The 15,598-nt window shown below is 43.2% G+C and overlaps 1 protein-coding gene across 9 annotated transcripts in view; it reads left to right on the top strand.

Annotated features, from left to right (window-relative positions):
• Positions 1 to 15,598, top strand: part of LAMB4 (laminin subunit beta 4) — a 93,764-nt gene that overhangs the window by 66,378 nt on the left and 11,788 nt on the right. For 7 of the 9 annotated variants that reach the window (XR_009461522.1, XM_059725876.1, XM_059725875.1 and 4 more), the window contains 5 exons: positions 4,797 to 4,893; positions 5,714 to 6,086; positions 7,560 to 7,720; positions 12,240 to 12,445; positions 13,889 to 14,092. Coding sequence is in view for 7 of the 9 variants with exons in the window: in XM_059725876.1 (XP_059581859.1) it covers positions 4,797 to 4,893; positions 5,714 to 6,086; positions 7,560 to 7,720; positions 12,240 to 12,445; positions 13,889 to 14,092 (1,041 nt within the window). In the remaining 2 variants the exon portion in view is untranslated. Of the gene's footprint in view, positions 1 to 4,796; positions 4,894 to 5,305; positions 5,690 to 5,713; positions 6,087 to 7,559; positions 7,721 to 12,239; positions 12,446 to 13,888; positions 14,093 to 15,598 lie in introns of those variants that run through there. The other 2 variants (XR_009461523.1, XM_059725880.1) reach the window with 2 other exon arrangements.

Raw genomic sequence — 15,598 nt, 5'->3', positions numbered from 1 at the left:
TTCATAGGCTCATCTCTGGGAAGTATTGTGTAAGTTTCCTTTGAGGATCAGGACTGAGAGATTGGAGAGAGAGTGGTTTTCTTGTGAGAAATGTGCCCCCACAGGTAATTGGGTATTTCTGTCTCTGATAGATTTCCAGTGTGCGTTCATTCTGGTGCGCAGTTGTTGTTTGGTCTCTCCTACATATTTTCCATCAGGGCATTTGGTGCATTGGATGAAGTATATTACATTTCTGGAGGTGCAGCTGTAAGATCCAGGAATGCTGATGGCTCTGTTGTGGGATGTAGTAATAGTGGGGATGGTGGAGATGTGTTGGCAGGTTTTGCATTTCTTGTCATGGCACAGTCTGGATCCTTTTGGTGTGTTCTGGGCTTGAGGAAGTTTGCTTCTGGTGATGAGGTTAACGAGGTTTGGTGCTTGTTTGAAGGCTAAGATGGGTGGCTCTGGGAAGATCTTTTTAAGAATAGGGTCTCTTTCTAGTATGGGTTGCAATTGTTTGAGGATTTTTCATGCAGGTTCAAGGGAGGGGTGATATGTCATAACCAGAGGTGTGCGATTTGTGTGTGGGGGGGGGGGGGGGGGGGTTCTGTACTGCAGCAGTTCTTCACGTGGTATCTGGGTGGCTCTTTCAAACATGCAATCTATCTCTCCGGAGGAGTGTCCTTGTTGGGTATCTTACCAATTTTACCAATCTTAAAAAGGCTTTCACCCAACAAGGACACTCCTCCAGAGAGATAGATCACCCAAGACAGTGACTTATTTGACTACATTAAGGCACCTAGGATCCCTATACAACCAATGAAGTAACTTGGGTGCTTCCTAAGAGCAATTCAATGTGACTAAGGTTCATTGTGTAGGCATGCTAACCAGAGCATGGTGAGAGCTAGGCATCTCCAGGGGGCAATTCAGAAAGCCTAGCAGCATCTAGGATTAGACAGTAGGAAATGTTAAGCACAGAGATGTGCCTGAACTCCCTGCTCCTCTTAAGACCTTAGATGTCTGATCAGGTTGTATATAGCATTTCTAATTACTTATTATCCCCATCAACTAGTAAAGCTCACAGGTGCCTTTGGCCCAGTAGCCTAGCTGTTGGAGTACTCACCCTAGAAGCAGAAACCCTGGGTTCTAGGCTCTCTGCAGCCTGACTTTAATCCACTTCTTTCACTTCCCAGGACAGTGCCCTAATTATTAGCATTTAAAACAGGATGCATGTATTATTCCTCCAACTATCCTGATACATTTGGCCACTGGGGTCGTGTCCAGACATGTGTGGATGTTTGGTTCCCTGGGGACAACTTGCAGTGGCACACCTTGTGTCACCACTAGTTGTCCCTGGGGAATGCCTGTGCTATACGTGCTCTGGCATGCGGCAAGTTACCCTGGGTGGGGTAGGGGAGGCTGGAGCCACCACTGGGCTGGCCCCAGCAGCCATATCTGGGAGCCTCCCAGGATCCTGCTACGTGAAGTCTGGCTGACAGTGGAGCATAGCTCCACCTGGCCAGGCTCCAGCTTCAGGTGGTACACACGGCCGCTGCATGCGCCACTCCACCTTTTTTTTTTTCCCCACGTGTTTTTTTTTACCTCTGGATATCCCCAAAAACCCTGGATATCCCCAGAAACCCTCTGCACTGTTCCCTTGTAGCACGGAGAACAACTGAACATGTGGCATGTGGCGTCTCCGGTGCCACATACCGCACGGCCACCCTTATCTGGATGCGGCCTGGGTGGCCAAGAAGGCAAGAGTCTTAGGGACAGAATCAAAGCAAGCAAGAGAGAGCCTGACTGTAGCCTTGTGATTATGCCACTCCTCTAAGGGGCAGTTGTGGATTCAAGTCCCTGCTGCCAAATTTATTTGTTTGTTTAAGCAATGATTGTCTAAAATCAAATGCAGGACCATAACTAGGCTTCCTGAGCGAGTACTGTAACCACTAAGCCACAGCAGCTTACTTTTTTTTGCTTGCCTTGCTTCTGTCACATGATTTGTCCTCTTAGTTGACTAGTAGCCAAGCTTCAGTTGGATGGGGAAGGTGTGAGATTTCTTCATCAAACTTATTCCCTAAAGTGTAGTGATTTTGTGGGAGATGTAGGTTCAAGTCAGTTCAGGTAAGGAGGGTATAGAACCTAGTTCTTTCGGTTCCTGACTGAGCGTGCTAAGCTATTGAGTAAAAGGTAAGCAGAATCACCACTTCCTCATTATTTTTAGCTGAATTCAGTGATGTTGATACAGGTTGGGCATGCTCAGAGCATACCTAATCAACAGTGTCTATTGGGGAACTTAGGTGGAATCTGAGCCTCTGCCATGATCAGTTTGAATGGAGTATATGCTGGAGTTATGTGATGAGGTGTTCCACCTGACTCCTTTCTCAACAGGTGCCTCTGCATGTGCAGCTAATGTGCCTGAATAAACTCTGGTGCACTTTGTGCTGGAGTTTATTACTCCCAGGCACAGTGTTTACACATTCACCTGGGACTGCAGCATGTTGAGCTGGGGCAGCACAGTCCTGACTGGCTGGGAGCCTGCAGGGGATCAGCCTGCCAGCCCCAAGCTGCTCCACCCTGGGTCCACGTGCTGCAAAGGGGCTAGTTGGGGCATGAGGGCGTTACAGTGCAGGTCTAACCCGCAGGCAACCCCGACACTATAGCCCCAGCAAGCCCTGCTCACTGTCTATATGTGCATTGCAGTGGAGTAAATAAGTCCACCATGGGATAGTACTTGTATAGTTAATTAGTTTAATCCAACCTAATTGCTCCACATGTGTAGACAGTGACACTTTACTACAGAGCTAATTAGGCAACTCTACAGTAAGCGTCTTGTGTAGATGCCCCCACTGTATGAAAAAGTCCTAATAAAGACACCTGGAGACACTTTGCAGTTCAAAATGGAGGTGAATAATGATTTTAGGCACTGAGGCTAGGAACAAACATTACACATAAACTGGTTTAAGAGATCAGGAACTGGTTTACACCTGTACCAGAACAGATGTTCAGTGTACATAAACCAGTTTGAAAATTGCTGAAAGTGGTTTGAGATAAACCTAGTTGAATGTAGTATCAGACTTAACTAATTTGAGTCAAACCGGTTTATTCAATATCTGTCCAGACCCTTGCTGGTTTAAGTTAAACCAGACTCCCCCAGCATGCCAGAATGCTCTCTGGGCTGGGCAGGGCTCTCTGCAGAGCTGGCCCCTCCCCTCTGCTCCCTTGCTGGAGCTTAGCAGAGTCTGCAGGCATCTGCCTGGCTTCCCCCTACTGCCCCCCTCCCCTCCCAACTCCCTGCTAAGCAGGGATTGCCCCGTCCCCTCTGCCTTACACAGATACGCAGCATTCACTAGCAGACCACATGCTGGCTATGGTCCGTGCTGTGGCAGATGGAACAAAGGCAGAATCAACAGGTAGCTGGTAATGTTTTCTTAATGGGCTGATAAACACCGAGATGGGAGTGATAAACACTGTTATCAATTCCCTGCTGGGCTGATCAGAAGGGGGGGGAGGTGAAGGACCCCTCTCTAATCAGAGCATTCTGCCAGGGCCTGGCCACAACCCCTCGGCTCAGCATTGTGGAAAGGAAGGGAGGGCTGCTCTAGCACCCCCCCCCCCCCAGCTTCTAACCTGAGCCACTGCAAGCACATGCCTGTATTTCTGGGATGTCTGTGCAGTTACAAACTCATTCAACCTAGCCAAGTTAGACTAACCTGCAAAGATTGAATCAGTTCAAGCTTTTTGAATGTTGGTCCTTAGCCTGAATGCATGTTCTCCCTGCTGGCACATGGCTAGATCTTATACTGAAACATACTATTACTTATTATCTGAGTTGTACCAATTATCCAATCTATAATTTCTGTTAATTAGTTTATTACTTGACTAACAAAATGTGTTTTCTAGGATAATCTGTTTCTGGACTCTTGAGATTCTAAATTACTCTTTAGGCGTCCAGAAGTTGTAATCCAAAGATTACAGTTGGATCAGTAGTTTACCCTGTGATAAATAAGATTTTGATGAAGAAATGTTGTTATACATAAGAGGACAACCTTACCTCATACGGGCGATGTGAAGGGGGTGCATGCAGGTGCACGTACACCCCCTGAGCGTGGTGGAGCACCCCCTGCAAAAAAGCACTGCTGACACCATCAGGAGTGCCTGCGGGTGGTCACTGCTCACCACACCACTGCTGACACTGCTGCCGGCGTCTGCAGGCGGTCCACAATCCCCACTGGCTGCTACCGCCACTGCCGGCAGCAGCTGTGGGTGTTTGCCGACCCTTGGTTGGCGCTTGCCACCCCCCACTGCTGACAGTGCTGGTGACATCTGTGGGAGCTCCCCCGCTTATTGCCACCACTGCCACCACCACGCTCCCACCGCCACTGTGCCCCCCCAGCCGCTGGGGGCACACACCATTCATGCTACCTCAGATGGGCTGGAAATAGTCATTCACATTTAAAACTCCCTCCCACTTATCTTGTCAAAGTCAGTATGGAGGTCTAGAGCATGTGAAAATGTTCATATTAGGAAACTAAAATCATTCCCTTTATCCTTTTTGTTTTCATTTCCATCTATGCTATTTCCCAAACTCTGGCCCTAGGATACTAAGCACCCGGGAAACTTGAACCAGATCTCTGTAACCACTGTGCTCCAAAAATGCACAGGAACAGATCTGGTGCATTCTTTGTGCAGCTGTTATATATTGTAAATCTCAGAGAAAAAACATGTGTGCTGAAATAAATGATTATTAGTGTGCTTGGTGCTGTTTCTTCCTCCTATTCATTATATATGTCGTTTACTCTTGGCTACCTTTACAGTTTACAGGCCAATGTCTGTGTAAATCAGGCTACCGTGGAAGGCACTGCAATGAATGTGAGGAAAATTACTTCGGCAATCCACAAACACATTGTATTTGTAAGTACTGCCAGATGACACAGACTGAACCAGAATCTGCAAGTGCTTTAATGGTTGATATTCACATTCATATACTAAACAAGATATACAAATAGAGAAATCAACTTTAATACTTTTGCTTTAGTGTTATACTTGATATTTGGCATAAGGCAAGGTAGATTTGCACCTTATAGACTAACTAAATTAGATGTGTATAAGCTTTCATAAGCAGTAGCTTAGTCGATCAGACTAACATGGCTAACTATCTCTCTAAACATGATACACAACCCTGCTGAATATATGAGGTTATCACAGACTTGTGAGCTAGAGTTGGAAAAGACCTATTAGATCAAATTCAGCATTGTTCAGCCATCAAATTCAGCATTGTTCAGCCTAGTACATTTTCTAGCTCTTTGTCCTGTCATCTGTGCAGGTCCCAAGAGAGATGGTATTGAGGCTTTTTCCAAGAATACTACTATTCATCCTAACTCATCTGAAGAACAGATATGATCGTTTCTTCACTAACTTACAGTCATAAGAAGATGATAGCAAAGCAAAGAAGTATGCAAATAGAACTAGTACATAAAAGGACAGCAAACAAAAAAATCTTTATCCTGCTTTATTTGATTAATGAAGTTAAATCCCTTAGACACCTTTGAAAATACCAGCCAAAATGGTCAAACAACAGTATGTCAGTAAAGCAGGGCGCCGGGGGGGGGGGGTTGTTTTACTGCACTGAATAGTATTTTCTGGGTTATTTTAAAAAATATTTTACCACTGTTATTTATCTAAAATTGAAAGACAAAACCAAACAAACTCATGGTGTTTTCTGCCTCTGCAGCATGTAAGTGTAACCAGGAAGGAACACTCAACTCATGTGACAAAGCCACTGGAGCTTGCAGCTGCCGTGCTGGTGTCACAGGAAGGTTCTGTGACCAGTGTGGTCGAGGCTTCAAGCAAGAATTCCCCACGTGCCCTCGCTGTCACCTTTGTTTTGATCAGTGGGATCATAAAATCACTGCCCTATCTCAAGCTGTTCAAGGGTTAATGAAATTTGCTGCAAATCTGGAAGATGAGAAAGAGACAATGCCCAGCTATGATACACACTTTAAAAGCTATGAAGTGATGATTTCTGAAATAGGAAGAATTTTAAAAAGTCCTGTTAGTTCACTGAAAATGTTCTTAAACATCAAGGATTTCTATGATTACATTCGGTAACACTTTCTTTGTAGAATAGGATTGCACTATAAATATTTCTGGGATGGAAAAGCAGTCTTCCATTGTATATAATTAGTTGCACAATGTATTTTAGTCCTATTTCTGATCATGTTACAAGTGTTAGATGATCAATTAATGATCTTCACTGTATTTGTAAAAAAACCCAGCACATTTATTATTTATCCCAAATCCACAACTTCATCACAACCCTATCAGGTGCAACTGAAATGAGGAAAGAGAAAAGATGGCTTTACTTTCTCACTTCCCCAAAAGCCAAGAGCTCCTGTAGACTGGTCCATCCCCTGGCCTACCATTATTTTATGTTACCTCAAGGCTGGTCTAAATTGTGTGTAGCTAAAAGCTTAAGAAGTTCCACTTCTACATTCTTATATAAATGTCAACCTCCTGTTGATCAGAGTCCTTAAGACCCCCACAAAGATTGCAATAGCTGTCAGAGCCACTCAGTCAGGCTGGTAATGCAAATACAAGCAGCCCAGAGCCTTTCTTGTGTCAGACACACTGGTTTATACATAACGTCAATGCATGAATGAGTCTTGTCTTTACCTTCCACTTTGCCTGCAAAACAGAGAGATTTGTCTATTAATAAGCCAGTCAGCATTTAAATGCATAAATTAATAGCTAACTAATGTGCAAGAGCATTATAGGAACAAGTCATTATATTAATGCATTATTAATATATGACTAATGGAGTACTGGCATCTCCTACAGAATAATGAGGGAAATTAAGCAATAATGTACATCTTAACATTAGTAGACTCTCCATTCAGAGCAATGCACAAAAGGAAAGGGTGCAATGCAGCACCTACTAACACTTCATGTTTGAAACACTTAAAGACATTTGAAGAATCTCAAGGCTAAGAGGAAGCACTGGAAAAGAGAGTGGAGCTCTCTGGCTAAATACAAAACAACAGGTGAAAGATGTACATTAGACAAGTTAAAACTGGGTTAGGCACATTTTTAGTCCAGATTTCAAAACCAAGATCAATCGTGTGATTGGAAAACTAGGAACTTCTGTTTGCATACACTAATAGTGTGGGTGATGCCTAATAAGATGGGTTGCAATTTGCTCATTTTACAAATGCAAATCCATATATGAGCACATACATTTGGGGGTTTATTAAGGCATTTGGTGTTCAGACCTTTTTTTCATTACAATTTTGAACATCATTTGGTGGCTTTAAGCATTTTGGGAATAGAAGATTAGTAAATCACAATAGGTTTTTTTATTATACCAAATCCAACCTTGATACATGAAGAATGCCATCCTTACAGAATATGTTGCTAAAATTGGACTTTACATATATTTAAATGCTGCCCTTTTTTACTTTGTCATGAGTGAACTAAATATAATGCCACATTTGAATATTTCTTTGATTTAAGATAAGCTGCGTTCATTTAAAATAATTTGGCTCTCCTGGGTAGTGTAAAAATATATTTTCCTTCTGCAGGCAAAAAGTCACTCAAGTGGACCTGTATCACAGTGTAATGAATGAATTTCCTGACCTCAGTGGGAACATAGAAGATATTTGGAAAGAAACTGACCAGCTATATGCAGCCCTGCAACAGAAAATGCGTCTATACCACAGTTTTAATTATTTGAATCTCAAAGGTAAGAAGACCAACAGCTACTCAGAATTCATTAATACATTTCATTCAGTTTCACATGCAATTTTTCACCAATTCATTCTGCATGGTTTTCAGCCCTTTGGTTTAAGCATTCCATGATGTTTTACCTTTCTTAAACACCAGCTTCAAAATCTCAAAATTAAACAGTCAGAATGTCAGACAGAAGTCAGTCATACCAGTCAGAACCCTGGAGAAAGCTGAGGCAGGCTTCAATAGCCCCCTGGATTAGTGGCCTAAATTAAAGGATTGAGAATGAGCAAATAGGAGGGTCCTAATCTTGTTTTTTGATATTGCGACTCAATATAGTGGCAAATACAAATAATCAAACTAGCTTGGATACTCATATGCAGTACAGTGGTGGTAGCATGACACTTCCCCTGAGCCAGTTAGCTGCACTATCCCCTGACTGTCCTTTGTAAACCTTTGTAAAGATCTTTCTAAATAAGAGAATTATTTAATCAGGAAGCAGACCAGTTTTGTAACCTCACAGTTTGTACATGAAGGCAAAACAGAGCTCAAGGTGGGAAAGAGAATTGCCCAATGTCACAGAGCAGCAGTCCAATGCTAGAAGTAGAGTTGTATTTATGCTACGTGTTTACATGAACTATGTTTGCTATTAACTTTTGTTAAGGATAATTTTGATTGGCTGTTAATAGTAGTGGATCTGATGCCTGTTTCATAAGCTCATCTTTATGACCAAATTAGAAATAATTATGCAGATGCTAGTTCATCCAGTAAGAACAGTGGAGTACCTAACAGCCTATACCTGGGGTAGTCAACCTTTGGTAGATAGGCACTAAGACATGGCCACTGCCACTTTTTGACTCTGTGGTGGCATGCAGAGTGCTCAAACCTGAAGCCCCCCACTGCTGAATGCCTCCATGGGCTGGATCCAATGGTTCTGTAGGCTAGATCCAGGCTGCAGGTTTCCAGCCTTTGGTCTACACTACACTAACTGATCAAAGCAATTTACTTCCAGGAAAGACAGACCTTGGAGAACTATGGCTGGTACTTCAAACAGTGCAGCACACAATAAGAAGCATATTTTACAATACTGCCAGAAATTTAAAAATGAATTCCAATTTATAGAAATTCCATATTCAGGGGGTGTTTTTTATTGTTGTTTTATCACTGACATGCAGACAATGTGCTCAGGGCTGTACCAGCACTGCTTTAAATTCAGAGTCTCTTATGGTTTCATTTGCATAAGAATAAAATGGGGCAAAGGAAGATAAAAGAAATGAAACATGATAAAAGGAACTAAAGCTTCAGAGAAGAGCACAGCTGATTAGGATTTAGAGCTTTTCTCTCCTGAGCTGCTTTGCAGTATCCTCTGGTGCTCTGCCTCTCAGTTTGGAGTAATGCAGTAGCATTTCAACACAGCTTTCCTATGTTCTACTTCCTATTTGGATCATTTCTTGCACAGACTTCCTTAAACCAGTCAGTATACCTGGGGGAACTATTTAAGGGGGTGGCCAAGGAAGATCCTAACCTAAATGACAAACCCTGATGGAGCATGGACCTTTGTAGCTCGGACCTTGATACCCCCTGCTCAGATGAAAGGCCGTTTCACTTTTTTAACCTTTTGCAGAATGGCACTGGTGTAACAAGCAAAGTTGGCACTCTGGACAAGTCCTGCAGGAGAATGGGGGAGAGTGGGAAGGGTGAGGAAGATGCCCTAACAACAAGAGCAGACCAATGGCTTATCCATGCTAGGAACTGCAAAACAGTCTCTAACTGACCGGCTGCTGCCTCATTCTCTGCCTGCCCTGACTGTTGCTCTTAAAGTAGGGTGACCATACATCCCAGGCTGGTCAAGAGAGTCCTGAATTTCAGAGGCTGTCATAGCATCCCAGCCATTGGTGAAAAATGAAGGAAAAGTCCTGGATTGGTGGGAAACTCCCAGATGTGCCCAGCTCCTGACTCAGGCACATCTGCGGGTAGGTTTGGGCGAATCTTGGACTTTTGCTTCAACTTTCTCCAGGGAGTCTGGCTAATAGGCTGCTGGTCTGGACTCTGCTGGGCTGTGAGTGGAATCGCTTGCCCAGTAGACTTGGGGGCAGGGGAAAGGAGTCACAGGGTCATTGCCCAGCCCCACTCCTGGGAGCAGCAGGACTGGGGCTGTGTATGTGTTTGTGTACCCTGCTCAACTCCACTCTTGGGAGCCATGGGGCATCGGCAGGGCAGGGCATGGGTGTGCATGTACAGCTGCACTATCCTGCCCAGAGCCCTGCCCTTTACCACCTCCACCCCCATTCTGGATTTCCCTTAAATTATTAAGGTCATCCTGTCTTAAAGCAGCAGCAGCAGCAAGGGACTGTTCTGGAGTTCCCCATATGGGAAGCTGTGGGAGTACATTTGCTGCTGGGGCATGGATTCTTTAGGAGGGGTGCAATGCCAGCACCCTCCTAATTTGGTGCCCAGGGCAGGTGCCCTTCTCCCCCACCCCTAGTTATGCTACTGCAGACTGACATCCGTATAAAACAGTGGTTCTCAACCTGTAGCAGGCAGGCTGCATGCAGCCCAATCAGCTCACTTCTGTGGGCCATGTGACATCCTGTTAAAAAAAAGGTAAAGACATTTAACAGTGTAGAAATGAGAGGTATTACAGAATACTGATCTGTTTTGCATTATTGTCAGACAACAGATACAACACATTTTTTAAACGGATACATAGGAAGTAAGTTGTGTGGGTGCAGCCCACAACACATGGAGAGCTGCAAGTGTGGCTCACTATGGCAAATAGATTGAGAACTACTGATATAACATATGCATAAGGAAGGTTCCCAATGTATACTGCATGTGCATTCAAGGCCCCATGTACCCATTCACCTTGCTTCCAAGCATATGACAGTACTATTAATAGACTGGCTGCCTGCTCTCTGAACACCTCAGGAGCCCATCTTTAGCTGAGTGCCAGCACCATGCCAGGGTTATTTCCTCTGTACATTTATGGTGGCTTTGGGGGGGGTGTGATGTGGACAGGGTGAGGCTAAAAGCAGAGGGAATCCATGCGTTGTCTATTTTGCAGAGAAGTCTACAGAACAGTGGTTCAGTAATGTAGAGACTTCTCCTAAGCATTCATTTGCCTGGCAGTCTGAGAAATGCCAGCATTTAAATGATTAATTAAATTAGAACTGCTGGAAAGGCAAGAACGCCAATGTCCTCAAATGAATGTTCCCAATATATAAATACTCATTAAATTAACAGCTCTGGCCCTGGGCTTTGTAGCAGTTGTGACATTAAAACATGATCAATAAGCTTTTCTGGAATGTAAATCAAGTCTGTGGTAAGACGCTGCTTCTAAAATAGAACAACTCTGAGACCTTACCATCCCCTGCTCCTTCCGATTCATAAACTATGCATGTGAAAATGTATGTGGGCTAGTTCATGAAGACGCAAATCGTTGTAAATCATTCACACAGTGCAATTCTTCATTGTAAAACAGTCTTTCCATCAAGTACATGGGGACAAGCCAGAGTCTAGGGGCAGAGTAGTTAAGGTGTCTGTCTTACTACAGTTCCATAGGCATGTTTTCAAGGCCCTGCTCTGGACTTGTACTGAAGGGAGATCCCTGCTATGGAGGAACCCAGGGCTGTCTGGAGTTTGTTGAAACCTTCACAACTTTTTCTTGGAATTTTTAGTTTTGTAAAATGTTTGGGTTTCAGAAATCAGTTCTCTTTAAGCTGTTTTTTAAGCTACAGTTTTTTAAAGTAAATACGTTATTTTTGCTCCAAACCTTTGTGTTTCCAACATATATGAAAATTTGAGCTAAACAAGCAGGAAAGATTCGGATTTGAAAGGACTTGCCATGCTTATGGGCTTAACAGACAAACAATATTTTTTTAAAAGAGAACACCCTTTGCCATGAAACTGCATTTTTTTCAGAGTCAAATGAAACTCAGAAATTTCAGCAGTATGTCTAAATTAGGCCTCACTTTAGTAAAACATTTATTTAACTTTCAGAAATTCTGCTGAATAGGGAAGGGATTAAATGTCAGAATAACAGTTACAGAACTGATCATTTCTAGTGGGTGTTACATTTCTCCCGTACCAAGCTCAGAACAGCATAAATGATAGAATATGCCATTCCCCTCTAGCCCATAATGACATCAGCTGCTGAGCTATTGATGAGTATAAATCAGTAGCTGTCAGAACCATTAATCAGAGCTCATTCATACCTTTCTATCTTTAACTGGCTATATAGCTTGTGTTTCCAAAAATGATGCAGGTGCTACCCAATTATATTCATTTTCAGCTGTCATTAGTTGGCATCAATAAATCTTGCTAAAATTAAAACACTCTCCCTGGCTGAACAAAGGTTCACAAACCTGACTGAGCAAATCACAGTTCCTGCCTTCTGGGGTATAATTTCCCCTACCATCCACAGCCAAGCCCAGATGACAGCTTAGTTCAGCCTAGAATTTATCTAGAATGCATTTATTCAATACAATAATGATTGTCAGCCTTGCCTATATAAAATGTTATTTCTGTTTGTGTAGAGTCTTTCACCAATATCAGAAAGTATTACCAAACATCATCATCTGCTGAAGAGAAAATCAGTGGAATAACTGCTTTGATTAGGGACTCCAGAAACACCAGAGATAAAGTACTCGCTATGTTAGATGATCAGGCCTCAAAAAAGATTTACATGTTGGAACAACTCAAGATGATCAAGACTCCAGATATCCATAAATTTAATGAAAAGGTAAAGGGCTGTGGTTTTCTTTAAGTGAAGAAAGAAATAAAATACTAGGTTTTGCTGTTGCCAGTCAATAACATGGATCTAAAGGAGTTATTTTTAAGGAAATTTTACATTTATTTTAAATTTGAAAAAGGAGACCTTGTGGGGGCAGGTCTCAATCTAAGCATCATCATTAAAATACCTGGACAACATGGGCATGCTGGCCAACTTAATCTTTCATTCTTCTTGTGGTTCTTGTGATAAGGCCTTAAAAACAGGCCCTGTCTGCTCAGCATGGACATCAAAGCCCTACCAAGTCCATAAGTAATCATGTCACAGAATCTGAGCACTGCTCAGCTGCCTAGCATGGCTTCAAGCCTGGTTCCCAACTGTAGCATAGGTTTGACTTTAACTGTATTTCATAACAAGGCTAAACTAAGCTGGGCTGACAGTTTCTTCATTATTAGCCCTTAGTTTTTTTCACATGATTAAGGTTTGATCTGTTTTAAATATGAACCACCTTTGTCACCAGGCTGTGGTAAAATGGAGTGCAAAGACAGAGTAGTTAAAGTTTTTGACTACAACTTCAGAAGTATGAATTTGAGATCCACTCAGGTCTAGAGCCTGAGGCTACCTCCAGGTGACCCAGCTTTAAATGGATTTGGGCAGGAAAGTTCAAGGTAGTCAGATGTGAATACTAGCCATACTATGTCTTTATGCGGGGTTGATGACAGAACCTGATGTGCCTTAACAACACTGACGCAATGGGTTGCTGAACTTGGGATGACCTTTTACCCAGTGAATAATCAAGTAGTCACTAGATTTAGGGTTGACAAGGCAGTCAGTATTTTCAATATACCAGTCAATTGACTGCATATTTTTGACTGGTCAAAGATTATAGCAATTTTACCAAAAAAACTACATTTTTTATAGTTTTCTTGACAGAAATATGATTTTATTGTTTTCTGACACATTTCTTAATGGAAAATTTGTGCTTTTTCTGTGTATTATTTGGACCTATTGGCAATTTTTTACAATGTTTGACCGATATTTGACTGGTCAAGTGATTTAACTTTATTTAACTTGGTATTTGTTGAATACCCAAACTTAGATAGATTCTTTGATGTAATTGTATCTATAATGTAGATTAGACCTAAAGATCCATTGGCACTTTCTGTATGAGTAGCTGTGTTGCCTAGCATTCTTGGCCAAGATCTTCCTTCACTGTATCCACCATTGCATTGTTTTGTGTGCTACGTACCAGCTGAGTCTCAGCCCACCGTCCTAAAGAAGAGTGTCTCAGTGGCAGTTTGTTCATATAACTTGAGAAATATGTTTGTATCCTTCAGGAGGCAGTCACCAGTCCAATGTCCCTTACCCCCCCCAGCCCACTCCCCACAGCTGTTACATTTCAGAATCATAAAGACTCCACACTGCTTCCTAATATTTATTATGGTTTTATTTCAGATTTGTGGACTACCAGGAAACCTGCCATGTGTTATAGCAGCTTGCGGAGGAGCTTTATGTCAAGATAGTTATGGAAACAGGCAGTGTGGTGGGCCATCCTGTAATGGAGCTCTTCCTCTCTCTGCCAGTGCAGTCAAGAAAGCTGTGGAAACAGACATGCTGTTAAAAACACTGACTAGCTGGCTACAAGAACCTGAGAAGCAGGTACTGTACCATCAAATCTATCCCATTCTGTGAATTTATTGGCAGGTAAAAAACAATGTAGTGATTCATACGATAAGCATGAGTCATTAAAATTGTCATGTCCATAAGCTAAGTGCACTATTAGTTTAAAAGGGACAGTGTCAAAATTAGTGAGCAACTGGTTATATACTATCATTGTTTTCTAAAGCAAATCTCTATGGCTGCTTGTACATGTTAAGTTTAGTTCCTAAATTGAAACAGTGGGTTTTTAATTGGTGCGTTTTTAATTGTGCTGATTAAAAATCCATCATTTCAATTTAGGGGATTCTGTCATGTCACAGTGATTGGCCTCCCATCAGTTCACTTGCCTTGCTCCCCGCGTGCCACCTGGGAGCCACTGCCACTATGGAGGTAAGGTCCAGGGCCCCACGCAGCTCAGGGGCTGCTTGGTCCACAGACCGCTCACACCCTGGCTGCAGGAAAGGCAGGTAAACTCCAGCACTCTGTGCACTGTCTCCACCGCCTTCCCACCTGGGACCACCCAGGAATGGGCTTGCTTGCCCCTGAGGCAGTGCAGAAAGGTGGCTTCAGGGCAGCTGGGTGTGATGGTGGTGGGAGAAGGCAGCAGGGATGGCTTACGGGGTGCTGGAAGCCTGCCAAGCCCAAGCTTCCCTGAGTACGTCTGGGCTTCCAGCACCCCATGCACTGTTGCAATTTGTTATGTAGCAAACTAAAATACATTGGATGGGTTTTACTTTGCTATGTAACAAGGTCATTTACAATCTGAATCCTCATTACATGAGGGTTCAGGTGTAGGTTCTCCAAAGCAGAGCACCATCATTAACTTCTGTCAGCATGCACCAGGATCAGGGCTGGGCTGATACAGCCAAGCCCCGAGCCCAGTGCTGGGCTGATACATTCCAGCCCTGCCCTCAGTGTTGCCTTCAGAATGAGAGGGGGAGAAAGGAGGGGAGGGAGTTCCATCTGGGGTTTGCCCAGCCTGCACTGGAGGGTGGGGTGGGTGAATTGGAGTCCCCCCACATTATGCGTCAGTCCACCTGCCCCACCGTCCAGCGCAGACTGGGCAAACCCCAGATGGAACTCCGTCCCTCCTTCCTTTCCCCACTCCCATTCTGAAGATAACACCGGAGTTGAGGCTGGGGGAGGGGAGGTTCAGACACACAGCTACTCCAAACTAAAACTCAATCCCCCAACCCCCAGACCCAACAGCAAACATGTTGGGTCTGGGGAAATACTGTAACTCATGGCAAAGTTCCATGAGTTACAGTGGGGAGCTACGTATCTGTCAGCACCCTTCATGTAGTCAGCTATCCTTTAATGACTATACACAGAAACAGTAAAACTATGTACAAAGGGCTGTCAGCATTGTGCATGGATTAAACTGAAAAAAAAAATATTACAAATGATTTGTTCGTGCTAGCTTCTTTTAGTCCTAGTCATTAAAGGTCTGCATTTCAGGGAGAAATGTGTTTGTTAATTAGCAACACATCTTTTAGATTCTCTGAG

This window comes from Alligator mississippiensis, chromosome 4, assembly GCF_030867095.1.
Source record: "Alligator mississippiensis isolate rAllMis1 chromosome 4, rAllMis1, whole genome shotgun sequence".
NCBI classification, from domain to species: domain Eukaryota; kingdom Metazoa; phylum Chordata; order Crocodylia; family Alligatoridae; genus Alligator; species Alligator mississippiensis.
Note: the sequence above shows the minus strand (reverse complement) of the source record. Positions and strands in the feature narration are given on the sequence as shown.